Genomic DNA, 27,593 nt, shown 5'->3' on the forward strand with positions numbered 1-27,593 from the left:
CCGCCCTCGGGGTATTTAGCAGAGCGTTGGGCGCGGGTGCCGCTCGCAGCCGTGGCTGGCAACGGCTTTGGGCGCCATGAAGGGCGGTGGCATCGAGAACCCGGCGTTCGAGACACCTAGCTCCGACTTCGGCCAGCGGTACCACGCGGGCCCCGCCGGGGCAGGCGCCGTCGCTGCGGCCCCCGCCGGGCCTGAGCCTTGCCCCGAGGAGGGGCCCTGCGGCTGGGGTCCCTGCACCCCCAGAGCTTTGCAGCTCTGCAACAATTCCGAGGGGTACTTGGCTGCCTACAGCCTGTTGGCCATCTTCCAAGGTAAGCTGTCTCTGCTGCCCAGGGCACACGCTGCTCCCCGTCCCGGGGCTGGGGGGAACCGAGCGGGAGCCTGGGCTGGGGAAGGCGGCGAAGGAGTGGTGGTATTTTGGGTGGTGGGTAAGGAGAGGTAGAGTTCCTCTAGTGCTGTGGCTGAACAGTGATGGTAATGGTTTGACTAGGGGAAGAAAGTATACATTCTTCTGTGCCCGGAATGGGGAAGTTGCCAGTATTACTCCTTGTACTTCACTCTGTTTGTCCTTTTTTCTTTTCCCACGTACTTTATTGACCATTGAGTCCACGCACCTGTGGGTTCTTTTTTTCATGCACTTGTTAGTGCTGCATCTCCACTGACCACAGGGAACTAGCTCTTCATGTGCACACACAGGCAGAGACTTAAAAACCAGGGATTAAAACACCAATATAAATACAAAATTGTAGTCCCCCACTACTTTCTTACCTGTTTGTTAATTGAAACACTATACTGGCCTGGTTGGGTAGGAGTTTGGGTAAATTTGAAGACAGCAAAAACATGTGATTTTGTTCTGTGAATCCCAGTGCAGCCATCTTTCTAAAACTTAACTAATGATTTAAGTTGACCTTGGGAGTAACCTGAAGTTTAGCTTGCCCTAAATTCCTGTTTTTCAGCTTCAGAGATTCTTGTCCGTGTTTTTGGTGTTCTGTAATGATTGGTTAGGGCCTTAGCAAGCCTTAGACTTAGAAAGTGGAAATGTTCACTGAGGGGAGGAGAAGAATTAGTGTAAAAAGTAGAAAAAAATTGAGGTTTGTGAAGCTTGGATAGTTGTCTGCCAAATGGAGTGATTTGGTCTGTATTCATAACCTTTCAGCTTTATTTGACTAGCTGGGAAAGAAAAGAGTGTTTCCTGAACATCTTGCTTTGAAGCTCCTTGTTGTTGCTCATAAAGGGATTTCTACAGAGGAGTGGTGGAGAATATTTGGGTATTTGATGCTAGAGGAGAGAGCAGCCTATACCAAAGAAATGCATGGTTTGGATGGCTCCATTCCATGGGGAACCACATTGAGGCAATTGGAATAGTATGAGGAGAAAAGAATTGGAGACTCTGCTTAATACCTAGAAGGATTTTAATGCTACTTGTGATGCTTGGAGAGTCCTTGCATGAAGTAGTGCCTTAGTAAGTGTTTCTGTGAACTTTTTCTGATTTTATCCCCTCCAGATTCTGATCTTGTCTTAGCATATAGGTTTAGTTTTAGAAAATAAGTTTTCCAAAAGTTTTGGGATAAGCCTATTGTTTCTTGCCTGAATTTGAAAGGTCATGCTACAGCTGGTACTGTCAGAAGATGATTCCTATTGCAATTGTCCTGCCAAATTTCTTTTCTCTATAAATAAAAAGAAGGGGGTTGTGTCTGTGGAAGAACTTTTTACATCATAGCTTTCAATAGTAGAGTAGTAGAACACCTTTAGAATACATATAAAATTTTTGGGGTGGCATAATAATAGGGATAGGCAATTAAAAATGCCCTGAATATGACACTGAAAAGATCATTAAACTAAATACAGTGTCTTGGATATATCTAATGTGTCTAAATTTCTTAAAATCGGTCCTTCTGTTCTGATCTGATTGTTGAGCTGAATAACAAACTCAGCATACTTTAAAATCTTGGTTGTAGTCTGGATTGGTTCCCAACTATAAAAAGAACTTGTATTATAAGAATCTCTGTCCCCTTAGGAGGTTACTTGTGTTGCTTGTGCCACTCGTCCAAATATTGCTTCTGTTATCTAACGCTATACCTGTATCAAGCACCTAATGAATCTAGTTTAGGTTTAAGGCCTTAAAGGACAGAAACTTATAATGTTTGTTTTGGAAGCAGGTGTAGACATGGCTATTACAGATCATGTGACATTCTTGATGTGTTACTTGGATTTTCTGACAAGAATCTTTCCTTTGCTTAAAACAGAAAGGAAACTGGGTGCTGAAGACAAGCTGCAATTCTTTTTGAGATGCGTCAAAAACTAGGTTCATCAGCAAGAAATTCAGGCTTGTGTGTGAAACTTTGAAAATATTCAGGTCTTGCAGCTTTAGAGTTTAGATAAAAGCACACCTAGGATTTTGAAGTTATGTGACCTAACACTATACTCTAGTTTGGGTCTACCCTCCAAATTACAGAAACCATCACTGAGGAAGAAAAGCTATACCTATTAAACTTGCCTAATGCACCTCTAGAAAAAATTGTTTCTTAATGTCTTGAAGATTAATGAAGTAATCCATAACACACTTTTGCTGAATGTAAGTTGTTGTCCTAGACTTTTTTAATGAGTGAACATAGTGGATGATTATCTGTAGTGACCTGGTATGTTGTGAAACTAACTGAAAGCATGTATTTGTCAGTTTTATTTTCTAGCTGCTCTTGAAAATCAGTTGGTGTAATTAGCGCCTGATATGCTGTATTGTAGCTTCTCAGAAGATTTCAGGTGGAACTTAGCTCTAATTTCTGGCCCTTTCTGTTTCAAGTACCTGTGAAACCTGTATTTCCAGAATACAAAACGCTTCTTTGCCTAGATTTTTTTTACATGACTAATACCTACTTTCTGTATGGCACTTAAGAGTTGCCTAAATGTATGATTGCATCTAGTAATACATTAACTGGATATGGTGCAGTTCATAGCTATAGTAGAAGACAAGGTAGAGATTATCTCACTATTTTGAGTACAAGAAAGACTGTATTTCTCATGTTATTAATACTTTTTTCCAAATTAAACAACAGAGCCAGAGTTTTAGACTGTCCAGTCTAACCTACCTAAAATCTTTGAATATCACTAATATTTTATTGGCTAATTAGACATGGTACTTTTATCAAGGTGTTTTTAATTGTTATTTTTATGTGTTGTTAAAGCCACCATTCTTATGACAACTGCAAAACATGTATTTTTTTTGAATGGATGAAGAAAAAGAATACTCTTGTGTATTGTGATAGCAAATAAAGTTGGTTTATAATTAATGTGGATTTTATGCGTCAGTACACACTGTACCTAAATCTCTAACAGATGTGAGAGGACAACAAGGTTTTGGTTGGTAATTTCTATACTACAGTTTTAAGTGTTGGGATGTCCTTACAGAATTTGTTTTTCAGATCAAGTTAGTATCAGCCCGGTTCTGTCTTTCTTGAAGAGACTTTAGTAATTAATCACTGGATAATGTAATTGGAGAAGTTATGCTGCCATTCATCACATCTGCATTTTTACAGATGAAGTCTAATTATCCAGTATAATTAAATGGAAGGCTTTATGGGTTTCAAATGTAAATTAAATTTAGAATGTAACTTAAAATACCTCTAAAAGACAATGTCTTCTAGCTCTGTAATCCACTTGCTGTGTAGCACACCTTTATTCAAGTGTTTTAAAGCCTTAGTAAATGTTTGAAGTTCTGGCAGATGGGAAAAACTTGTTTGTTCATTCCTTCATGCTAGTATTGTTCTTTGGTTAATGCTTCTTAAGAGGAAAATAAATTTGCTGAATGTGTAACTAATGGCACTGGAAGGACACCTGAATACTTGTGACAATCCTGTATGAATTTAAGTGTGATGACTAACTGACAGGTGAAAATTGTCAGCTTTAATAAAGAGGCCATAGTAAGGTATTGGAACTAAGATTGTGTAAAGAGTTGTTTTCAAATAGAAAGCTGAAGTTTGGGTATTAAAAAATGGCCGGTTTATTTGGAGTAATTTTTTTAATACATTAGAGTGCTCTAAGGAGATGTTGAAGCTTAGCTCAAGTAGTTGTACTTACGGATGGTTCAATGCTTGTTGAAAACTAACTTAAACACATTTCTGTCACTAGTCTTGTGTTCTCTTCTTGGATAGACAATAGAAAATCATGTTTTAATTTTAGAGTAACTCTAGGGCCAGTGTCTGGGAAGATCCTTATCAGTCATCTGTAAGGTTACAGAACGCAAACATATTTGTACTTCTGACTCTAAGACTTCACAACTATTTTTTCAGGTATATATTTTATTATAGGCACAATTTAATTGGACTATAATAAAGTTATCTGACAGTGTTATAATTACAGCTGTTTATCTTGTAACTGAATCCTATTTTGGGACTGCTAAAACCAAACTCATGAAAGTTTAACTACCTAGCCTTTTTCACAGAAACACAGTGTGAAGCAGTGTAGAAGATTTAAGTTAGTCTACAAACAGTGCTTTTGTAAAAACAGACAGACAGTGTTTAAGCATGCACTGGCAATTGTAGTTTAGTTCTACTTTGTTTATTTTTTTTCAGTTCATCTGTGCTTCGATAGGGCAGCTTGTGCAATGACTTTTTTGCAGGTTGTTCTGTAACTTCAGGGAAGTTACAGATTCACGGGGCAAACCTTCTTTGCTCAGTTGAATTAAACCACCTCAGTTGCTCTGAAACAGTTGCAAAGAATTATTGAATAGCTTTATACTTTTTTATTTGTATTCTACAGGATTCATATTTGTTCACCTTCTTTTATCTTCCCTTTGTGGTGGCAGGGATTTGGTTGCTTGCAGTAAGTAGAAAACTATGTCCTGAACTTGCTTCAGCCATAGCATGTATTCTAATGCAAGTTATAACCTTGAGTAAAATACCTATAATTTTTGAAGTATCTTAGGACACCATAATGCATTCTGTTTGAAAGCTGTGCTTCAGACAAATACATAGGTCCTGTGCAATTTGACTGGCTAAACTGTCACCTACTATGTACTTGTATTTTACAGCTAGTAAATACCTTATAAAGCAGCTCTGTATAAATATATATAAATTTTAACCTTTCCATCACACAAGACTAAGTTTAGCTCTGCAACTCTATTGAATTAATGTACCTTTGACTAATTATCTCCTTTTTTTATTTTGTAGGTATTGTGGTAAATGGCCTGATTAACATTAGTATTTCAACAATTGAGAAGCGTTATGAGTTGAGCAGTTCCCTCACTGGCTTAATCTCTGCAAGCTATGACATTGCTTTTTGTTTATTGTCACTGTTTGTATCTTACGTTGGAGAAAGAGGGCACAAACCACGATGGCTTGCTTTCTCAGCATTTATGCTAGGACTGGGCTCTCTTGTATTTTCCTTACCACACTTCAGCAGTGGAAAATACCAATATGGAAGTAAAATTGAAGGTAAGCTTATGGTTGCTTTGAAAATTATTCTAAAAGTTAAAATCTCTGTATAAACATGGTGCAACTCCTTTTTTGCAACTCCTTACAACATAGTTAATCTCTGTCAATGTCCTAAAACAGGGTGCTATCTGTAATTGAAAATTGATTCTTTGAAATCCTGAAGTTCAAGAGCTACCTCTCTGCACAGTGAGCTTTATTTTTCCAGAAGCAACCAGAGTGTCAATATCAGTTGTTGCTCTTAAGCAACATTTGAATAAAATGTTTTTTTTCTTGCCTTGGTAAATGCAATTAAAATTCACTAAAGCAAAAATTATTGGGCCTCTCTTTGTGACTAGGAATCAAGCTGGGTCAGCAAGGTAGGAGAAATGTTAAAGATGTTATGTCTTACCATCTCACCTGAAAGACGACTACTGCTGGCATTTCTTTGTGATTTTGAACTATTAAAGGCATACTGATTAATTAATGAACAAGTTTTTCGAAGATCTTTTAAAAGATGTTGATTTTAACTTATGGATTTATTTGAAATAGAGAGGAAACAAGCGGTACTGTAGTGAAGAAAACAGTACTTAAGTCATGGGTGTAGCTATCTCTCAGTTCTTAAACTTTTCTCACTGAACAAGACTTATCACAGTGTGATTAATGCCAACCATTTATTTGTATTTCAGTTTAGTGGCACACCTATAATTCGGATGTGTTTAAAGCAGGATGACTTAATCTTTTAGGATTGTCTTGTTATTGCAGTCTTTAATCAAAATTATGCCTTCAATGACTAAGCATATTGGAGTGCTCCCTAAAAAAATCAGTAGCTATGAAGCAACATGAAGAGAGTTTGTTGATTCTCAATATCTTCAGTAGTAATCATTTTGTCCCCTTCTATGAGCTGTCTACATGTTAGTCTAAGAAGTTGGGCAAGCTATTTTTCCTATCTAATTAATGAGGATCTGAAATGTAAATTAACTGAACTTTTAACTGAACAAGGTCAGAAGAAAACATCTTTAAAGTTTTGGGGGCTATGAGCAGATAACTAGTTGTTAGCTCTTGGGAGAGGGACAGCAGGCTGCTTGCTCCTGGCTCTGTTACAGTCCCATTTCCCTATAATTTTGGTTTCAGTATTGACCTTTCTATTTCACTTGGATGAAAGGGAAGCTGAATTTAATACATAAATGTTAAATCTGTTTTTTTTTTTTTTTTTTTTTTATTTGGAACAAGATACTGACAATGTGGGAGAGCAGATTACCAGCTATTCCAACTGATCTTTCCCCTTTCAAACAATTTTAGTTGAAATCCCAAGGAACATGTTACGGTTTTATCCAACATCCATCACTGAAGATGGCTGTATGTATTGATAGCTTATTAGTACATGTTCCACATAGAGTTTTGAAGTCTAAAAGAAGTGGGGAATTTTTGAATTGGCATGTGTTTCTTCACCATAGGACTGTCAGATAACAGCTTCCCTACTGTTATGACTGTTGTAATGGAGATGCCAGTGCTATGCTGGTGGTGAACACATTCAAGCTCTTAAGCTCACTTAAACAAAACACTATCAAAAATAAATGACTGAGAGTGCAGGGAATGTCAACACTGGGGCAGTCAATATAAATCTTCAGGTGCAGTGCAACAGCATCTCCTAACTGTCAAGTAAACCACAGCACAGGATTGTGGGTTGTCTGGTTGAACTAGTTCTGAGGTTGATGAAACAGTTTAACTATACAATTAGTTGCAGAATTTAATAGCACCCTCCCCAAAAGTATTCCTTTTAGTTAGTTGTATGAGTTGCTTCTTATAGAGATCCTAACTTTTTTTATTGAGCTTCTATTTGATGCCTTGTATTAAAATCCACCACCTAATTTATTTCTGAACAGGTCTTGTTGGCTACTTGATTATTAATGTTTGTCTGTTATATGTCAGCGCAGTGAGTTTTACATGCAGGATAACTTTAAAATACAGTTAAATGCAATATTTAATGTGGGTGTCATATTAATTAATAAATCTAGTCTGAAATACAAAATGCATCTGGCCTCCAGCATAAATCTTACAGACTTTCTGGAATTTACTGCTTTATTTTGAGATAATAATTTACTTTTCTACTGAGTATACACATACCCTACTCTACAAATCTATTTCATAATTTATTTATCGTAATACCACTTCCTAGAAACAGTCTAATCTATTTCATATTGAAAGATTTGCTAATCAATTGTCTGCTTATTATTGTTTTGGGGTTTTGTTTTGTTTTTTTGGGTTGGGTTTTTTTTTGGGGGGGGGGGGTGGTGTTTTTTTTTTAAGCCACCCTAAAATGTGTTTTCTATTTTCCAGAAAGGTTTTTAGACTCAAATTTGTAACCTGGGTACGACCAGCTGTTTGTTCTGGTAACGTTTCCAGGTTGCATGGGCTGCTGGTGCCACAGCTGGCTCCGGTATGTGCTGTCAGGGTCTCCCCCTGCTGGTGCATCCTTAACAGAATCTACTTAATTAGACGGCATAGAGGACTGTGAAAACCACAACTATTATAAGCGATGTACCTTTAAAACTTCAGTCTCGGATTTTATTTTAAAAATTAAACATGTTTCAATATGTCTGTGACAGCAAATGGGAATTCTAGTTTCTCACTTGACACAAGGAAAATAACTTCATTGTGAAGACGGTCAAACAGGGTACCCAGGATACTTCCTAAGTTTAAAGGAAAGAAAACATTAAAGACTCTTCCTTTTGAAGTGAGGTTTTCTTATCCCACATGTTGGCCTGTTTCTGTGCAATGGTGCTGTATCACCTATTGTCTGATACAGGAAGTAATGATTTAGATAAGTTTTGTTTAAATACCTGGTGTGTGGCTAGTACTTTCTTAAGTTTTGTTTTGTGAGCCCATAGTGTGGACTGATCTTGCCTCTTCTTTGCATAAGTAACAAGTGTTCTCATTTGTAAAAGGATCTAAGGAAAATAAAGGCTGTAATAATTTTGTAGTGAAATAATGTGAATTAATCAGTCTACTTTTATCTGATCTGGATGACATTTTCATATATTTGTTCAGTGGGGCTTATTACTACCAAATGGATGGGTTTATCCTCCTCCTTAGGGTTTTATGCTCTTATGAGGAGAACCATGGAAATGTTTGTCCTACATCTTGTCTGTGGTGTTCTGCTACCAAAAGTGCAATGATAGCAAGAGAAAGGAGAAGACAACACGGTGATCCCTGTTTTCAGTTCCTCTTTTGTCTTCCCTCTTTGTAGTGCCAAATATTACAGCAGCAGATACAACTTTACACTGCTGTACCACTGCTTTCCTCTTTGTGTGTGTGCATTTCTCCTTTTAGAGGCATAGCAGTGTGTGTTCTATGAGAGAGTGGTGTAGGTTTTTAAGGTTTTCATAGGTGAACACTTTTTCATTGGCAAACACTTCTCAAAAGAGCGAATGTAAAGAAAGGATTATCTTTGCTAACGACAGAATTCACTTTCTGTCAGCAGATTTCCTTAGGTTGTGCAGGCTGCTCTGTCACCTAAGAGTGGAGGTTGTTAGTGCTCCTCAGAGTTGTTATAAAGTACAATGAAGTTACATGGGAGTACTCATAACCTGTGGAATGACCATTTGACAGGTGGTTGGTTGTTTGGTGTTTTCATACTTCTGGTCAATAAGATTTTCAATAAGCCAAAGCATATTTATAAGGCTATTTCAGTCCTGTTTCTTCCTAGAGAGGAAACAAAAACCAAGCCCTGCTAGTAAATCTTTTGGGGGATATGATATCACAGAAGGCTTGGCACTGCAATATTGGATATATTAATAGGTGTAACTATTAAAATGGGATCCTGGCATAATAGCATTCATTTGTAGTTTATCTTCCAGCACAGATCAGTCTTCAAGTTGTACTATGAGTTAGGTAACAGAATTGTAAAGTCTTGCTGTCTCTGTTTTTCAGACACATGTCAAACTGCAGAAACCACCTTTGCTAATGCCACTTGTGGTGCCAGCACAAACTCTTCACTTCGCAAGTATCTGTATGTCTTTATCCTCGGACAGCTGCTGCTGGGAGTTGGAGGAACTCCTCTATATACTTTGGGGACAGCTTTTATTGATGATAGTGTCCCAAAACATAAGTCTTCCCTTTACATAGGTAAATTTAAAACTATTTATAGAACATTGTCTGCATAGATCATAGACTGCTATGCATTCTAAGTATTTTTATGAATTCCTCTATTAAACAATCTTGTAATTATTACTTATGTGCATGAAGTATTTCTACATCAGTTACTGTGCAATTTAGATATTAGTCTCCTCTAAGCACCAAGTCTTTTCCATTTTCATTTTGTAGAGCTTGGTAAAGCTGCTTTGAGCACCCTCCTGTTACTTTTTCATGTCAGTAACTGAAAAGTATTAAATAGTTCGTGTAGCTTGTCTGTTAACAACAGAATAAGTTGTAGCAAAAAACTTACTTTTTAGTCACAGGTGTTGAAAAATACTGTATATTGGTCAGGTCAGTAGCTAGATCATATCTTATCCTTTAATAATTTCATTTACTTACCTTCTTATAGTAGGCTGTCCACTAAGTGCATAAACACTGGTGTGCCTCATCTGATCAATCCAGTTCTCTAGCCACATACAAATTTGGCACTTGGCTGCACTGGAGTACAGATATTGCTTCACTGGGACTGTTTAAAAGCAAAGGAATACTAATACTTAGCAATGGTTTTTAATCTTTTTCAGTCACCATTCTCTAGGTTATATGCAATTTTATTGCCAAGTTCATTGCAGTCTAAGTGTGTTTTCTATGGGTATGAAGATATTTATTTCCCCCTTCTCATATGTAAGCTGATTAAAAACATATTTCCTACACTTCTAACTTGCAGGAGGAATTCAGAACACTTCAGATTCCAGGACTAGTTTTCAGACTAGAACAATATTTTGAGGGGCAAAATTGAAATAATTATCTGTTTGCATGCAAAGTTTTCAATTTTCCCAGGCAAGCTACTTCATTTGATGCCAACAAACAGCCTATGATAACTCTTAGATGAAAAAGACAAGTTTTGTTTTTGCTGGTTTTTTTCTTCCTCCATTGCCTCCTCCCCTGAATCCACAGCAGATTTAGGGTTGTCTGCATAATTGGGGGAACAAGAAGTGATGTGAAAACTCAGGAAAATGGTGTCGGTGTTTATACTTTTAGAAAAAAAAACAATAAACTAATTCATGCACAGTCTTCAGGCAATTGAGTTGAGTTCAGAAGAGCAGTGTATTCTGCCTAATATAACAAAACTGGAATGCAAGTGAGTGGGTAGGTAACTAAGCCTTGATTATTTTCCTTGCTTCATGCAATGTATTAAGTGTTTAAGTATGTTGTATTACTTTTACCTTGTACAGAAGGCTTATGCAATGCAGGAAAAATAACAAAACCCAAAAAAACAACCTGCAAAACAAAACCAAAATAAACCCAGAACCCACCCCTAAAATGGTCCATAAATAGCTACTAGCACAGCTGCTAGCACCTTTTACTGTAAGCCTGCAACTTATAAGTTGGTGTTTTCTTTCTCCTCTATACTGGGTGCATTTTCATGAGAACTGGGACGTCTACAACTAAGGCCACTGAAGTTAAACAATTCCAAATGCTATTTAAATTGAGTGTGTGGGAGAAAACAGGCGCTTTCCAGGCTCAGTTTGAAGTTCTGTAGGGTGAATATGAACTTAACTCAGAAAGTTCCTGTAACCATGTCACTATTTCTGAAATGTAGGAAAACATGGGATATAGCTACTCAATATTTATTTTTACTTACCTGACGGTCACATTCTCCATTGCTTTATCCTCTTGCACCCCTCTCACCTTCCTGACTCCCCCATAATTTCCTCTTACTAACTAAAGGGAACTTAAGTACTTGTGATCCATGCATTTCAGAAACAAATCAGAAATCCAGATCATTCAGCCTGGGGAAACAGTGGGAATTCATGTTTACTAATTAAAGATGGATCTAGTTGCTATTAATTGCAAGCCTTAATCTGCAGAGACAGTGTCTCTGCTGTCAGTGAGTGCTAAACTGCAACAGAAATCTGTCTGATAGGCCAGGAATGCTATTGTGGCATCAAAAAAGTCTTGTACTCTTTTGTCGGGTATGGTTACACCTGCAACTTTGCAGGTTGGTGATTTCTTTTTTGGGGGGAGGGGGTCAGGGTGTTTGTTTTGTTGCTTTTTTGGGTTTTTTTTCCTTAAAACTGTCAGGAGCTGTTATGAGCCTTGGCTTTGTATTTTAAGATATTACTCCAGTGACACACTTTATTGTAACTGTTTTCTGGTTTTAGAAGATCTAGAAAACAACTGAAGATTGAAAAGCAGAAATAAGAAAGCTCTTAAAGATTTTGTTTAATACAGTTAACAACCAATGTTCATAATTTCACTAATTTTTTTCACCAGTTATTTTTTAAATGTAGGCACAAAATTTGAAAAAAGGCAATCTAATAATGCTTCAGGGTGCAGTCAGGGAAATGCCTTTTGCTGAACCTGATTTGAAGCTTCTGAGAGCTGCAAATTTCCTTGTTGAGGCATAATTATAGATTTTGTCTTCTATGTGTTATAACTGAAGTAGTGACAGTAAAAGTACAGGTTGACTTACAGAAACCTTTTGGTCTAAAGTTGACTTAAGCTTTCTTTTAATAATGTTCTTTAAAAAAAATAAAGAAATTATGGTGAACTTGACGTATTTTCTCTTCTAGGAGTTGGTCATGCCATGTCTCTGCTGGGTCCTGCTATTGGCTATGTCTTAGGAGGGCAGCTGCTTCAAGTTTATATTGATATCCAGATCCCAAAAAGGCAAGATACAACTTAGTTTATTGCTTTCTATTTTCTTTTCCTAACAATTTTTACTAAAATATTCAGCTTTTCTCCCTGTGAGAACAAATTTTTTCAGAAAATACTGTGATTTCAAGAGCTTCATCAACTTGGAAACAAGTTGCACTTAGGCTTCAAGTTAGAGAGTTTCTTCCTAGAGTGAGTAGTGACTCCACTGCGTGTAGAAGTTTCTCTGTGGTGCAAATAGTTAGTTCTAGCATTTAAATATTAGGTATTGTAAACCTCAGTAGCAAAAAATGCTCTTTCCTTTGCTTAGTTGTATATTCAGTGTTAAGCTGCATCTATTGTGGAACTGTTTCCTTGAGCTGGAATATTAGGATTAGGATTCTTAACTTCTAGGGAGGAGCTTGCTAGAAAATCTATCTGTTTAATAGTAGTCCATTTTTTAAAAAACTGCTATAAATTATACTAATATTTAAACTAGCAGTTTCATTTACACTTTTATTTCCTGTGTTTTAGAGCCTTCAGATTGATGCAATGGCATTCTGAACTTCTGAACTGGTTTTGGTATAACTCATTGATTATGAGGAATCTTTCTAAATCCAGCATTTCCAGTATCTTCATAATGCCTCAGAATCTTGAAATCAGGGCCAAGTCTTTAATTTGGAATGACATTAACTAATGAGTTGGAGGCTACATTTGGTAGAATTCAATATTTTTATAATTGCCCAGTGAAGTTGGTTTAAACAAGCAAAAAATAAATTTAATATATACAAAACTGAGAAGATAGCAATATTAAAAGGCTTTCTGTTAAAATCTATTAAAAGGAAATATTCCAGCTCACTGAAATGTGAAATTTAGAAAGGTAAACCTGCTTTTTCTGAATTACTTTTCCAGTACAAAGGTGGATCAAGATGACCCACGTTGGCTTGGAGCATGGTGGATAGGATTTCTTGCATGCTTTTTTGCAATTTGGCTTCTTATAATACCTTTTTCATGTTTTCCAAGGCACCTACCAGGTAAAGGTTTAGCAATACTTGGCTACTTTGGACAAGACATTTCTTCATGTTTCTGGGTTATAGAGTACTAAACTGAATGTTTCCTCTTTGATTTTGTTTCTCAGTTAACTGACTAAAATCTGAGGCCAAGTTTTTTTTGTTGTTTCCCCCTCCAATATACAGCCTTTAAAACAAGGTGAATCAGCTTGATGGAGGATAATTGTGTATGTTGGCCTTGCCCATGGCCAGGGGGTTGTGAATAGATGATCTTCAAGGTCCCCTTTCAACTCAAATCAGCCCGTGATTCTATGGTTCTCTATAATGATGGACTGGACTGGAAACATACACCTAAGTGTGGAGACTGGTGGTCAAAGTTTGAAAGATGCTTGTAGCTAAGCACCCAGGACTATATTTAAAGCTTCTGTGTTACTCACCAGGAACAGTGTAGAAATTCAATGAGCATCCAAAGGAACCTACTATACTAATATTGAAGGAGAAATAACGGAGAAAAAGAAAAAATAAAGTAGGAAATGGGAGAATGTGAGGATAATTTAAAAAAAAGGGGCTTCAGCATACTCTAAAGTTTTTAGGATGTCCCTGATAATATCTTCTTGCAGGCAAGACCTTCCAATGGAAGTATGATGCTTTCAACAAAAATCTTCCTTCAACAATACAGTATTGATCTCTTTAAAAATCTGTACCAATAAAACAGGCAAGAAGACCTGTAATATCTGAAAGACCTTTCCCAACTAAAGGAAACACAAATTTTTGTAGTTTTTTTGACATTGTCTTAGAGTGCAGGTATTCAATGTTTTCATTGTTGATAAATATGACCATTTGTAGGAACTGCAAAAATTCAGGCTGAAAAAATCCCTGAAACTCATGATGATGGAGGTCAGGTACTGGTTCAGACCAACAATTATGGACAAAGTTTTAAAGACTTTCCTATGTCTCTCCTGGTAAGAAAAATCTCAAATTTGCTAAAACTGAATATATTCTGAGAAATGAAATTATTTTCCAGATGTTAGAGGTCTTTAGAAATGTTGTGATAGGAAAAACTTCAATGTTACTGATAATTTAATGAACATTCATTTTGTTGATGCTTGAGATTGTTAGAAAAGCATATTACTGAAGTTCCATTTCATAGTATCTACTTTCAAAATGTAATGACTTCTTTTACTTGGTACTAAAATCAAATAATTTCCAGAGCTTTATAATAATTTCTCCCCATAGATACTCTTGAGGAATCCAGTGCTCATGAGTCTAATAGTAGCCAGCTCCTCAGAAGCTTTAGTTGCCACTGGATTTGCCACATTTCTACCAAAGTTTATAGAAAATCAGTTTGGAAAGTCATCAAGTTTTTCAGCAACTCTTGGAGGTAATATGGCTTTTTAATTTTAAATCTGATATATATTGTGTTGAACACTTCATTAACATTAAAGGTGGAAGAGTATATGGGTATCTTTTTTGTATGAGATATTTGTGAATGTATTTAGATGTAATCAGAGCAGTATTTTTGTTATTCTTGCCTGCACTTAAGTACTGTAGTACTACTTAAGTACTCTAGTCTACTTATTCAAAGTAGACTGCGGATTTTGTGTGCTGATGAAACTTTTAGTTTACTAGTAGTTTATTCCTTTCTTATTCTTGGTGGAAAATGCTTAATTTTCCTTTATTTAAAATTGGCTGAAGGAGCTTTAGTATCTTAGTCCCTACTAAAACAATCAAGATGAAGGACAGCTAGCGAATAAAAGCAGTGCTTATCACAAATAAGAAGTTGACTTTGCTGTTCTCTTCTTTAATTCCACACTGACATTACAATAAGTTTGCAATAAAATGACTGATCAGAATATTTAATAAGTGTGTTATATATCTGGCTCTACTTTGGTTGGCTTACTGTCACCTATTTATTATCTGATATGCAGAAGTAATAGGTAGAACAGGAGAGAGCTACGAAAAACTGAGTATTAGAGAAACAGAAAACATCAGATGGAAGAGCTGTGCTCAGGAGGCTTACATCATTGACATAATTAATTCTTAAGAATAGCAACCAGATCAAGGCAGAAATGTCCATAATGCAACAGATGCATGCAATATGCAGATTTAATATTCATAGAATGTGTCTTGCTAAGCTGTAGAGTGCTGCAATATAACTATGGTAGTTGACCTGCTGTTTTTCCAACAGAAATGTGTTTGGGAGACTTTCTGAATTACTTCTCTGGGCAATATTAGATTGTAATGCTGCATCAAAACAAAACATCTGTAAATTTTACATAAAATTTTACACTTGAATGTATGCTCAGTTGGTAATTAAAAACTAGAAGTGGAGTGGAAAACTGAGTGTTGCATTTTTTTTGTCCATAGACCTTGACTAAATATCTTTGAGTTGATAATACTGACAGTGTTTATTAAATGTACAGCTTCAAATAAAGGCCTACAATAATGTTGAAAGTTGGCTGTACCTGAACTGAGCTAATTAGTCTAAGCATTACCAATGATTATGGAAACTATTTTAACTATCATTGACTGTGGTTTGTGGAATGCCCAGGTCTGTGCCCTAGGCAGTTTTGTCACTGAACTGTCCTGAACTGTCTGTAAAGTTAACTGTCTCAGATTGGTGTAAATTATACTGAGTTTTGTGTTGTATTATAGATTAGATTAGATTTTGTGTATTATTATAGATTATTATAATTGTGTTGTATTATAGATTGTGTTGTATTCTAAAAAATGCTCAGTTATTTATCTGGAGTGCAAAGAGGATAAATCATGGTGGACTATATAGACTATGACATCAAATCTGACCCACTGATCTAGACTTCTTTAGATTTTTCAGTAGATGTCTTCTCGCATCTTGTGTGCTGTCTCTTGTGTAATAGTGTTTATGTTCTTTGATTAACAAATTCATAACAGATAGAACATGGACATGTTAAAAAAAACCACCAGGATTTTCTGTTTTCATGGAGACACCTACTGGTGTTCAGAGATTCCCACCCCATAGTGCTCCTAAATCATCTAGTTTGGCTGTGTTGAAGTTGGGTTTTAGGCAACTATAAATTACACTGTCCAGCTAAACCTCTGGAAAGGCTAAAGGTGATGTAACAGTAGAATAACCTACTCATGTAGGTAGATTCTGGTAGTATGGTTTGAAAACAATATCACATGGACTGCATTTTGCAGGTAACTGTTTTGATTTTTTTTTTTCTTAGCATAAAATTGCTTCACAGTTAAGTCTTGCACTTTTATGTAACTGCTCTTTGTCTTGTTTTCCTCTAGGACTTGTACTAATTCCAGGAGCAGCGCTAGGCCAAGTCATAAGTGGTTTCTTGGTTTCCAAGCGTAAAATGGATTGCAGAGGCATAATCAAGTTCATGATAAGCACCTGTTCAGTGGCCTTAATATTAAACACTGTGTTTTTATTTGCTAAATGTGGGAATGAACCTTTTGCAGGTGTCTCTGAAACATATAATGGGTAAATATATTTTAATGCACTTTTTGCTTTAATATTAACGTTTATTCAGTTGCCGTAGTTTCAAGTAGGACACATCAGCAATGTTTAAAAGGAGAAGGAGAGCAACTAGCTATTCCAGAAGTCTGCTCTCAAGTGGTCAGTTATCCCATCATAAACTAACAGAGGCAACAGCAGCTGTTTGAGGGTCTTCCAGAGAGCCAGATGGTGTGCAAAATAACTCAAGTAGGCTAGTACCTAGGGACTGCTAGGTGCCATCTAAAAAAATCATAGGCATCAATTGTATGCTGTGTAAGTTGGTAAGTAACTTACCAATACCTTTTTATTGTTTTCCCAAATCCACCATTTTATGCAAAGGCTAGATACCACTATCTTGTATAAAAGCATAATCTGATAGTTCTTCTCCAATGCATAAAAAGACATTTGAAGCTAAATGAGATGGGAAGAGGAGTGGTGAAGTTTGCTGACTCAATAGTGTGAGATGTACCATGAAAACACAGAAGATGGCTTGGGGAGGAAATTGGTTTTGTAGCCTCTAATGCCCATGCAAGTTGGTGGAAAGTAGAAATTTACTGGAATGCAAAAGTATGCAAAGTGAATCAACAAAGTTCCCTACACTGGTGGCTGAAAGAAAATAAAAAGCCTTAAAGCCCAAAAAGCCCAAGTTACAACTCATTCTGATTTCATCTTTACAACTTGCTATATAAATTGACAGTATATTTAAAGGCCAGTGTTGAAATTGGATGACTAAAATACGTCTTTGCTTCAGTGTCTGAAAAAATAGCAGATGACTTTGACAACTCAGAACTGTGAATCATAATTCAGATTTTGGCTACAGAAAGGTTATAGTTACATATTTAGCAAAAGAATCTGTAGTCATCAATAAAATGTTGAAATATAATATAGAAAATGGTATATGAAATTACCAGTATTTTTGTATCAGGTCCTATGATAACAGGCAGCTGACGAAAGTTACAGCTGAACTGATTTTTATCCTAAGTTAAATACCACTAGCTTGTATTTTACAGTTTGGTGTAAGTTTATCAGGTATGTAGCTTTACTCTTGCATGCCTCACAGGCTAGGAAGGCACTGAATGTACAAATATGATTAGTGAATTTGCTTATGGTGCACTGTAGTTCATTCTTCATACTTAGAATTGAAGTTAGTTTGCTTAGGCTTAAAGCACAAATTAATTTAGAGGGGTTCTGCTGAACTACAACAAAATGGATTTTATATGTAGTTACAGTGTCCCTAATATTCCATTTGAAGTTTGAATGTATGTAAGTTAATTCCTAAATAAACTATTTCTCCTATTAGTATTTTTTTCTCATCTCAAATTCTCATGAATAAACATACCTTTAGATAAGTAATGTGGAACTTCTAATTTTACAGTACATTATTTAAACTCTAGTGGCAGTGTCAGTAACCTGGTTTTAGCTGACTGAACTTTTAACCTGTGAAAATTCTGTACTTATTAATGAACTACAATTTGAAAATCAAAGGATATTTTTATTCTCTCTGGTTATGCCTTAGGACAGTACTCACACAAACCAAATGATCTTTCATGCTAATAATACAGTGGTACTGCTTCAAATAAAACCGTATGATTACCTGTATTGGAAGCAAATTGAAAATAAATGTCGTGTGCAAGAGTTTAAGTAAACCCTATTATTCGTTATTCCCTAAACAGCCAGAGGAAATCTTTAAGGTCATTCAGGGTGTGTCATTGCACTCTGTATTTAACGTGTGCAGTTTTCTTTGTGCTCATACAATTTAGATGTCTGCATGGCAGTGTTAGAAATAGTAAAAATGAGGTAGCTTTGCAGCTGGACTCAAATCAGAAAATGGGAAAAATGTTGGAGTATGATCAGTAGAATAAACAACTCCAAATACTGGTTTTAATCTTGTATTTTTTTCTTGAAATTATAAATTGAAGAAATTCAAATACCTAAATGGGAGGCAGAGGATGGTATATGAGTTGGGATGAGATGCAGAATTTTGTCATCTCTTTTGTGAGCGGGAATTGGAGGAATAATCTTTGGATAAAATGACAGCATAAAAATAACTAGGTGTAATAATAAATGGAAAACCTAGAGTCTAACTACTGTGCTTGTTTTTAAACAACTAAGTGCATAAATAATATGAATAGAGTATTTTAAAATTTATTATGCTATAAATATTGCTTTACTTATTTACATATCTTCTGGTTTTCAATTGCTTTAGTAAAAGCCTATTAACTTCTGCTTTTCAGAACAGGCACTCTATATAACTTAACAGCACCATGCAATGCTAACTGCAGGTGTTTGCGCTCCATATACTACCCAGTTTGTGGCAGTGATGAAGTCCAGTACTTTTCTCCCTGTTTTGCAGGATGTGCCTCGTATCTTTTTAACAACATGAAAAAGGTACTTTATGCAATGAAGATAGCTGATATGGTTTGTTCTGGTTTCCTGTAAAATATGCTGTATTTCAAAATGTCCTTCCCTACAGTACCAAATGTAGGTTGTTTAACAAAATCCAGCGATTACAATACACAGTTCACTTATGGTACCAGTGTGACTCCCACTGCTGGTCTCTTAACATGTTCACTGCTACAGTGCTAACGCATGAATGCCTTCCCAGTTGTTGGGAAGGCATTCATGAGTTAAAGCCAGGTCAAGTCCATAGCCCTCTGAAATGTTTCTGGTAGTTGTCTGGCTTTTTATACTCTGTGTTGGGGTGAGCCACACTCCCTGCCCTTCACCCCCCATGTTCATGCTGGTCTGGCTAACTTAGGAAAATGTTTCCACTCTCTTAATGAACTCAGAGAGAAGCATTTATATCTCTGTTGATTCACTGAAGTGGCATAGCTGTTTGTTTTCTGTATAGCTTTCTTTGCAGCAGTTCTGGTCATTCACAGCCTGCATTGTTCTGTGAGTTTTCTGGGCACAACAGTCTTTCCCACCTCTGGGCCTTCTATCATTATGAGGGTTTACTGGTTAGCCACAGTGTTTCTCACTTGTGTGATGCCATTTTCCAAGAGTACAGCTACCAGACTTCCTAATGCTGAAAAGAAGTTAAATCTAAATTTACTTTAAATAGAATTGACAATCAGAAAAGTCTGCAATTCTTGAAGTTCTGAAGAACCTCAAGTTCTTATCCAGGTCTTTAAGCAAAATGCAATGTTTATTGCATACATGACAACCTGCTTCCATGAGTTTTGAAAACTTGAATGTCGGTTGCCCCTGTTGCAGGAATGGTAAGCTGTGAAGGTGCCTAGGTTATTACCAAGCCTTCCCAGAACTGAGGGGCTTTCTGTGCTTATCTCTTTTAGTACAATAGACTCTTGAGCAGGGATGTGGGAGCAGTATAGAGAGATCCAAAAGGCAAGTTGACTTAGGAAAGGCCTTTATACTTTTTATATTGGAAAATGAGGGAAGGTATTATCCATAAGAAAATGTAGGAGAGTAACTACTTCTTACTGTTGAAATTACACACTTTGCTGACAAATTATACTTTTCTCTGAAAACAAATTCTGTGGCTTTAGATGAAGAGCATATTCCATTTGTTCACCTGCATATGGAAGTGGTCCTATATTGCTTCTATTCTTTCCTGCTAAGTTTTTAAGTGTAGAGCTTGCCTCTCTGCTTATGGTTTGCCTCTAACTTAGGCAATTTTTTATGCTTGTAGCTAAAAGCTTACAAAGCATACAAAATAGACACTATCACTGTCTTTTTAGGTCAGAAATCCAAAAATACTTTTTGCTCAGGTGAGGTAGATCAGTCAAGTTCATGTGAGCCAGTTTTAAAAATTAGTGTAATGTGCTCATCAGGAAATTGACTGTTTCCCATAAAGTAAGGTCAATGTCTGTTCTTGTCTTCTATGTTGCAAATGTAATGAAAATTTACCAAAATGTGTCCTTTTATGTCATTCTTGGAGCTAAATTTTGTCTTATAAATTATTTGTAGACGTACCACAACTGTTCTTGTATTGGGAAACCAAAAAGAGGAAAAGGTTCAGAAGACTTTCTCTATGAAGCTGTTCCTGGGAAATGCCCCACAAGATGCAATTTTTTACCTTTATTCCTGACTTTCTTCTTTTTTGCTGTTGTTTTTACATTTATGGCTACTACTCCAACAACTGTGGCCATTCTCAGGTATGTTTTTTGGTCTGTAAAAAAAGTTACATTTATTTTGAAAGCTACTAACAGTGAAATACTTCATTCTTTTACTTTGCAATGCACTATTTTAACAAGGTTGTGTAGTAAGCAAGCAGTACTTTAAACAGAGCATAGTCATAACACTGTTCACTCTTGTTACTAGATAAGTTTTGAATTTATTTTTAAAAGTCTTTCTAGCATGTAGCAAAATCCATTTTATGGATTTTGAGCACTCTTGACTATTTTAGGTAAAGCAAAAAGGAATAAATACTTTGTGCTTCGATGAAGAAGATATTTGGGTAGCCTCTTGATAGTGTCAGCATTTCAAATTGTATCAGGAGAAGGACAAAATAACAATTAGACTTGCATTTTCAGCCTTAGATTCCTGTCTCAATTCAGAGTTCTAGCTTGAAAAATTGTAGTCTGTCAAGAACTGCAGACTATTTCCCATGATGCTGATGTTGTATGTATGATGGTCACTAATATAAAATGTGATAGCAAGTTAACCAGTGGTTTTGCTGTCTTTCAAATTGCTGAAACTTATATGCATGAAATATAGGGGGTTTTTTGTTTTTATTTTTCAAATGTGCATCTCATTCTGAATTTAAAGCTGTTTTGTGTTATGTTGAAGTTTGACTTGTAGTTCTAATGCTTCCAGTGAAAAGATAACCATGATCCATAAACATATTGCTTTGTGAGGAAGTGGATAGATGCTCTTTGGCAAGAGGCTGAGGAAATCAGTAACATCCTCCAGCAGTGCTTTGTAATAGCCTCCTGTCCAGGTTTGGTGTTAATCTGGAATTAACAACTTGTCATATTAGTGTGGAGGCAGAATAACGTGAAGTTCTGCATTATCATCAAATTGAGCTGCCATAGTTTTATTTCAGTAATTCTAAGCAGTAGCATTTGGATATTTGAATCCTTATTCAGCTGAAATGTTGGAACAGTTTTTATGGAAAAAAGGACTGTTAGTAGATTAATTTTTCAAAAACTAATTTAAATAGCTACAATGTCAGTAAATTTTACAGTATATTCTAATGTATTTTCTGTAAATTTTACAGTATATTCTAATGTCTTTTCTGTGAGCCTGTTTTGTGCAATTTCAAACATAAATTCATATATTCATGACAGCGTTCTACTATTAGAAATAATCACCTGCATGATGTGGAACTCATTCTCCTTCTTTTACTTGCCTTTATGGATACTAGAATCCTAACACTTCTTTATGTATAGTAGCTCATGATTGCACCCTAGCACTGATGTTTTAATTTCCTTGGTTGTTCTGTGGAAAAAATGTTCAACAGTGTATCAGGACACTGATAGCAAGCTTCCTTTTTATTTATACTATTTTGTAAAACTAGTTAAATGTAAAATTTCTTGGTGGGCTACTGGTGCTTTGTCTTTTATCTTAACACCATGTGAAATAGTTGGGTTACTTGTTCTGCAAGCATATTCACTGAGGGACACAGCACAGAAGTGTAACTTGTTTACTCTGTCTTAAACTGCAAATCTTGTTTACAGGTGTGTGCCAGATAAACAGCGCTCATTTGCTCTTGGAGTGCAGTTACTGTTTCTGCGACTACTGGGTATGACTTTCCTGTCGAAACGTTTGCCTTTGAATAATCTACTTATTTGACATTTTTTTTCTAGACTTTAAAATAATGCCTTAAAAGGGTTTCAGAGGCACTTGAAGCAGTCTGTCATTGGCTTATAGGATATGCTTGTAAAGTAACATCTGGATTCAAATTAATTGTTAATAGGGCATTCATGCTCTCTTTAGCCTTTCTCACTCTTATGAACACAAACCAAATACAGGTAACTGTCATGCTTTCAGTAAAAGACATCTGGTGCTACTTTCCCCAGAAGAAGGCCTATTCTGAAAGCTGAGATAAGAACTGATGTAATAGAAAACAGTTTCATGTAACATCTGAAATCCAGAAGTTAAAAGAAAAGTGAATATGTGGAGCCTTTCCTCTTCTTCCTTCCTTTAAAATGTCTTTGACTAACTTTAGCATTTATTGAGATTGTAGATAATTGTACATAAATTAGTACTTTAATTCCATATCTAAGCATCTCCAGCATTTCAGTAAGGCAGATGAATCTCCTTAAGTAAAACAAAGGTTAATGTATGTATTTTCTGGTCCACAAACATTTGGATTTTCTCAGGCGTAATGAAAATTCTTGTTTTAGTAGTAGACAGTTTTTAAATGGTATATTTAATTCAAGACTGGGACAAGACACAGTTGCTGATTGGACTTTTATGCCAGTATTTAATACTGTAGCTATTCCGTCTCCTTTGAGATTACATATCTGACACTTGCAGTGTGAGTTCTGCCTTGCTGTATTCAAACTGTGATTAATATAAGTCATTCTGCTGATAAAGTGTAATAAAAACAAACATCCTCACAGGTAGAAATAAGCTGGAAGACTGTGATCAGTGTTGTATGAGAGTCCCTCTGTTTCACTTTACTCAGAGTTCTGATATTTATGCTAGATCTCTAACTCCTGACTTCACTGTGGAGTGATAGAAATTTTTGCAGTACCTGTACTATGGCTGAAGAAGGCAGTAACTAACAGCCTTACTTACCAGCAACATATTTTTGCTGTAGGCTTTAAGAATCACACAGGGGTTTTAGGCTGAAGACCTAGTGAGGAACATAGCTACTTGGTTACCTATAGGAGAGTTTAGGCCTTGGGTAGTTGGGTAGGTATGCAGTGATGTACCTAGTGTGTTTATTCTAAAATTGGCTATACTTGGATGCAAGATACTCGTGCATTATAACACACAAAAATCACATGGAGTTAATAAAATCTGTGCAAGAATAATTTTAAACACTGCTTTTTTTTTTTTTGGGTGAAATTTTTACTGAAAGCTTTGCTACATTTGAGGAATAAGGAGAAATGTGTAACTGAACATTTAACATAATGATATTATAGTTCTCTTAATTTGGAACAAATTGGTGTGTATGATTAGAAGAAAGGAACTTTTCTCCTTTCAGTTAAATACCTGATTTCTTGATTAGTTTTTTTCACCATTGATCTTAACTATTTTTTTCTAGTGAAGACAGAGGAAGTTAAGAAGCTCAAGTCTTTGAATAAATTTCTTGCTTAACAAAGTGAGAGCTGTATAATGAATTAACTCTCTGCATCCTACCTATTACCTGAGAGCAATGTTAGGTGCAGACTTACTATGTAATGTGAAGCCTATGACTTTGATTAAAATGTTTAGTGTTTGATTCTCCCATTTTATCTTCCCCACCAGCCTGGCATTTCACTGTATGCATGAAGACTAGTATGCCAAGTAACTCAAGCATTCTAATGTGTTACTGTGTTTTTTAGGTACTATTCCTGGACCAATTTTGTTTGGTGTTGCTATAGACAACAGTTGTACTCTGTGGGATATTAATGAATGTGAAACTAAAGGAGTTTGCTGGGTATATGACAATGAAAGAATGGCTTATTTGCTGATGGGCATAAGTAAGTCTTTTATATTAAATACATATACTAGGTATTATATATACTGACCTTGTCTGCTAGATGGGAATTATTTTGAAATCAAACCTTAACGCTTTTCATTTTTGGCAGTAGTATTTTAAAAATTATTTTCATAAATGATCAGCAAAATATTATGGAAGGAGGAAGTCCACAGTAAGTAAACCTTAATGGTTACTTTAAAGACTCTTTTAATAATTACACAGAATAGTTTTGCTCCTTGATCTTTCTTCATTTTTGAACTTTATTTACTAGATTTTTAAGGGACTGGCTCAAATTTCAGTCTGTCTTCAGGGCAATGAGCATGATTAGGGGTGTGAAGATGATGAGAGGGATGGAACACCTCTCCTATAAAGAAAAGGCTGAGAGAATTGGGTTGGTTCAGCCTGGGAAAGTGAAATCTCCAAGCTGACCTTATTGAGGCCTTTCGGTACCTGAAGGGGAGCCTACAGGAAAGATAGAGAAGGACTCTGTAAGAGAGCATAGTGCACAAGAGGTAATGGATTTGAAACTCAGAAGGTAGGTTTTGGTGAGATATTAGGAAGAAATCGTTTACTGAGAGAGTGGCCAGGCACTGGAACAGGATGCACAGACAATTATAGATGCCCCATGCCTGGAAGTGTTCAAGGTGTGGAGCCCTGAGGAATCTGATCTAGTGGAAGGTGTGCCTGCCCCCAGCACAAGAGTTGGAAGTAGACAGACTAGGTTCCCTTCCAACTCAGTCATTCTGGGATTATCTTTGTTGTGTGTTGGCAGTTAAGGTCTTGGGAGCTTTCTTCCTCTTTTTGTATTTCAGTTCTTTTCCATAACTTATATAAAGTTCTTGAAAATATGTCTGAACACTAGTCAGAAAAATTCCTGACTTGTTTAACAATTTGTTCCTTTCAAATGTGTGGTATATATGCTAGTGGGAGAGAGGATGTAGGCTAAGCTTGCATCTGAAATTAAGTGCTGATGTCCTGCACTGTGATATTTACAGTGTGTAAGCTGAAGTACTGATGTCTAATCCTGAAACTGAAAAAGCAAAAGTCACAACTTGAGGTTAAGGATCTCAAGGCATATTTGTGATCAAATAGAATCCCTCTGGTTTTGCCCTTCTCCTTGGCCTTCCAAGTTGTGCAAACATCTAACACCTTCTAAGACAGCTGACAAGAGAATACTTAACAGATATTCTATGTGGGAAGTTTTAGTTTCTGGAAAAGAGAATACTAATATAACAAATGACAGTACTGGAACAAGAAATAAGAAAGATTTGCCCTTCAGGCTAGAATGGGGTGATGAAATACAGAACTGAAGCAAAGCAAAAATTGTCAGGCAGGTGAGGGGTCTAAATTACGCTGTATGACTGTCTTTTTCTGCCCTTTGTCATTCATGTAAAGTACATTTAAATGGAGGCTATGAATTTCAGTCTTACAGGGTGCATGTAACTCACCATACGAAGTTATGGTGAGTTACAAGTTCCTTGGGTTACAGGGTCTGTGTTCAGTGACTCAAGATTTTTAAGCAAGTGCTAGAACAAAGGATTATTACATATGGCTCAAGTTTCATCTAATTGTGTAAATATAGCTGTTAAATTTATAGATGAGTGAAACACTGTGTCTGCTACAGAAAGTGACTGTGATAAAAACTCTCCTGTTCTTTGCATTCAGGTGCTGCTTGCAAAATCGTCACAATCATCTTTGTGGTCATGGCAGTGTATTTCTACAAGCCTCCACCAATAACTAAAGCCCTGCCACAAAAGGCTTCAGAAAAGATATCTGTTATACACACATAAATTATGAGCAAATCAGGGTCTTTTGAAAGAAAACTGTAAAAATAAGCATTATTACAACACTTGTACCAAAGTTCTTGTACACCGTTGCCTAAATATAAAAGAACATATTCAACATTTGAACAACTTGAAATGTTTTGAGTCTGAACTATTCTCTAATTTGCTAAACATTGTTTAGTATTCCCTATCCAAAGAAGTTACACTGAAATTTGCAGTCTAATTTCAAATGTCTAGTAACGTAATTGAAATAAGATGTAATACTGTGATCATAAAACAGGAAAAATAAAGTTAACTGAGCTGACTGAGCTGTGTTTATCCCTAAATGTTACTGTAGTGGGAGAAAACAATAAACTTGGTATATTGAAGGGAGCTGTGTATGTTTAAAAAGGACTTAATGTGCACATAAACTGGGCTAGTGCCTTTGGGGATTTTTTTGTAGGAACACTTGGCAATGTGTGAGTTTGGCTATGTTGGAGAAATATTTTTACATGTTATCTTAATGGCATAAGTTCATACTTTAGTATTTGTAGGAAAATGTAAATAGTTATGATAGAATAGCTGGGTTGCAAAATCAAAGTATTTGTTAATTTAAGTACTTGAGTTTCTTTCTGGAATATATACAGAAACTTGCTGTCCAGCTGCTTTATTTAAGCAATCTAAAAATGTTTCTATAAAATTTTAAAATAAAACCTATTTTCTTACTGCATCTGTGTATGCTTTGTCATTTCCAAATGTGCCTGAGTTCTTGACACCAAGAAACACAATGATGAAGGCTAGCAAAAATGTGTATGGAAGCGTCAAAACTAAAATATGGCTTCATTTTCTTTCTGCCTTATGTTCCAGTTTTATTAACTTAATAAGCTTAACATTATTAAAGCCATATCTGTTACAGCACAATGCAATTGATTGCAAGTTATCTACTGTTACCAGACATTAAACAATGTTGCCTACCACTGAAGTATCATCCAATACTGTCCGGAAAATTTTAATGAGTAAGATACCCTCTGCATTTGCTTTACTTTGTTAGTATTTTTTTTTCTGTTGCATTGGCTGTTCATGTCAATCTTATGAAACTGTGTGCCCTCTTCCTTGGGTTACAAGGTCTGTGTTCAGTGACTCAAGATTTTTAAGTGCTAGAACAAAGGATTATTACATATGGCTCAAGTTTCATCTAATTGTGTAAATATAGCTGTTAAATTAGGTAGAGGTTAAGTATGCAACTCAAGAAGATCCTCTATTTGTACGTGACAATTCAGGAAATAAAACAAAATGGACTGTACCCTATGTAAAAGCACAAGACTTGATGGCTTTTGAAGGAGAGAAGAAAAGGGCAGGATTTGCTTGCTTCAGTATAGATAAATGTCTCCTGATAAGTTTTGTGCTTGTTTCCTGATGAATGGGCTCATAGCAAGAGATTAACTACCCCTGAAATAATTAAATACTGATCCTCCTTAATGTTTGGCAATGTGGCCAAAAACTCTGAATTAATTTTCTAGCTCTGACATGGTTTGTGTGGGGTGTAGCAGATCATTAAAA

At 36.1% G+C, this 27,593-nt stretch overlaps 1 protein-coding gene across 2 annotated transcripts; it reads left to right on the forward strand.

Annotated features, from left to right (window-relative positions):
• On the forward strand, positions 1-26,763 carry SLCO4C1 (solute carrier organic anion transporter family member 4C1). Of its 2 annotated transcripts, XM_059873447.1 has the most exons (13): positions 3-311; positions 5,166-5,429; positions 9,339-9,533; positions 12,116-12,212; positions 13,089-13,210; positions 14,033-14,148; positions 14,423-14,567; positions 16,463-16,658; positions 18,908-19,061; positions 20,604-20,791; positions 22,316-22,380; positions 24,134-24,271; positions 25,936-26,763. In XM_059873447.1, the coding sequence occupies exons 1-13, from the start codon at positions 77-79 to the stop codon at positions 26,058-26,060; spliced, it is 2,040 nt and encodes a 679-aa protein (XP_059729430.1). In that variant the 5' UTR covers positions 3-76; the 3' UTR covers positions 26,061-26,763. The 2 variants fall into 2 exon arrangements, with proteins under 2 accessions (XP_059729431.1, XP_059729430.1); XM_059873448.1 differs by lacking the exon at positions 9,339-9,533 and having other exon boundaries at positions 1-311.
• Positions 26,764-27,593: the final 830 nt, after the last annotated feature.

This window comes from Haemorhous mexicanus, chromosome Z, assembly GCF_027477595.1.
Source record: "Haemorhous mexicanus isolate bHaeMex1 chromosome Z, bHaeMex1.pri, whole genome shotgun sequence".
NCBI lineage: Eukaryota > Metazoa > Chordata > Aves > Passeriformes > Fringillidae > Haemorhous > Haemorhous mexicanus.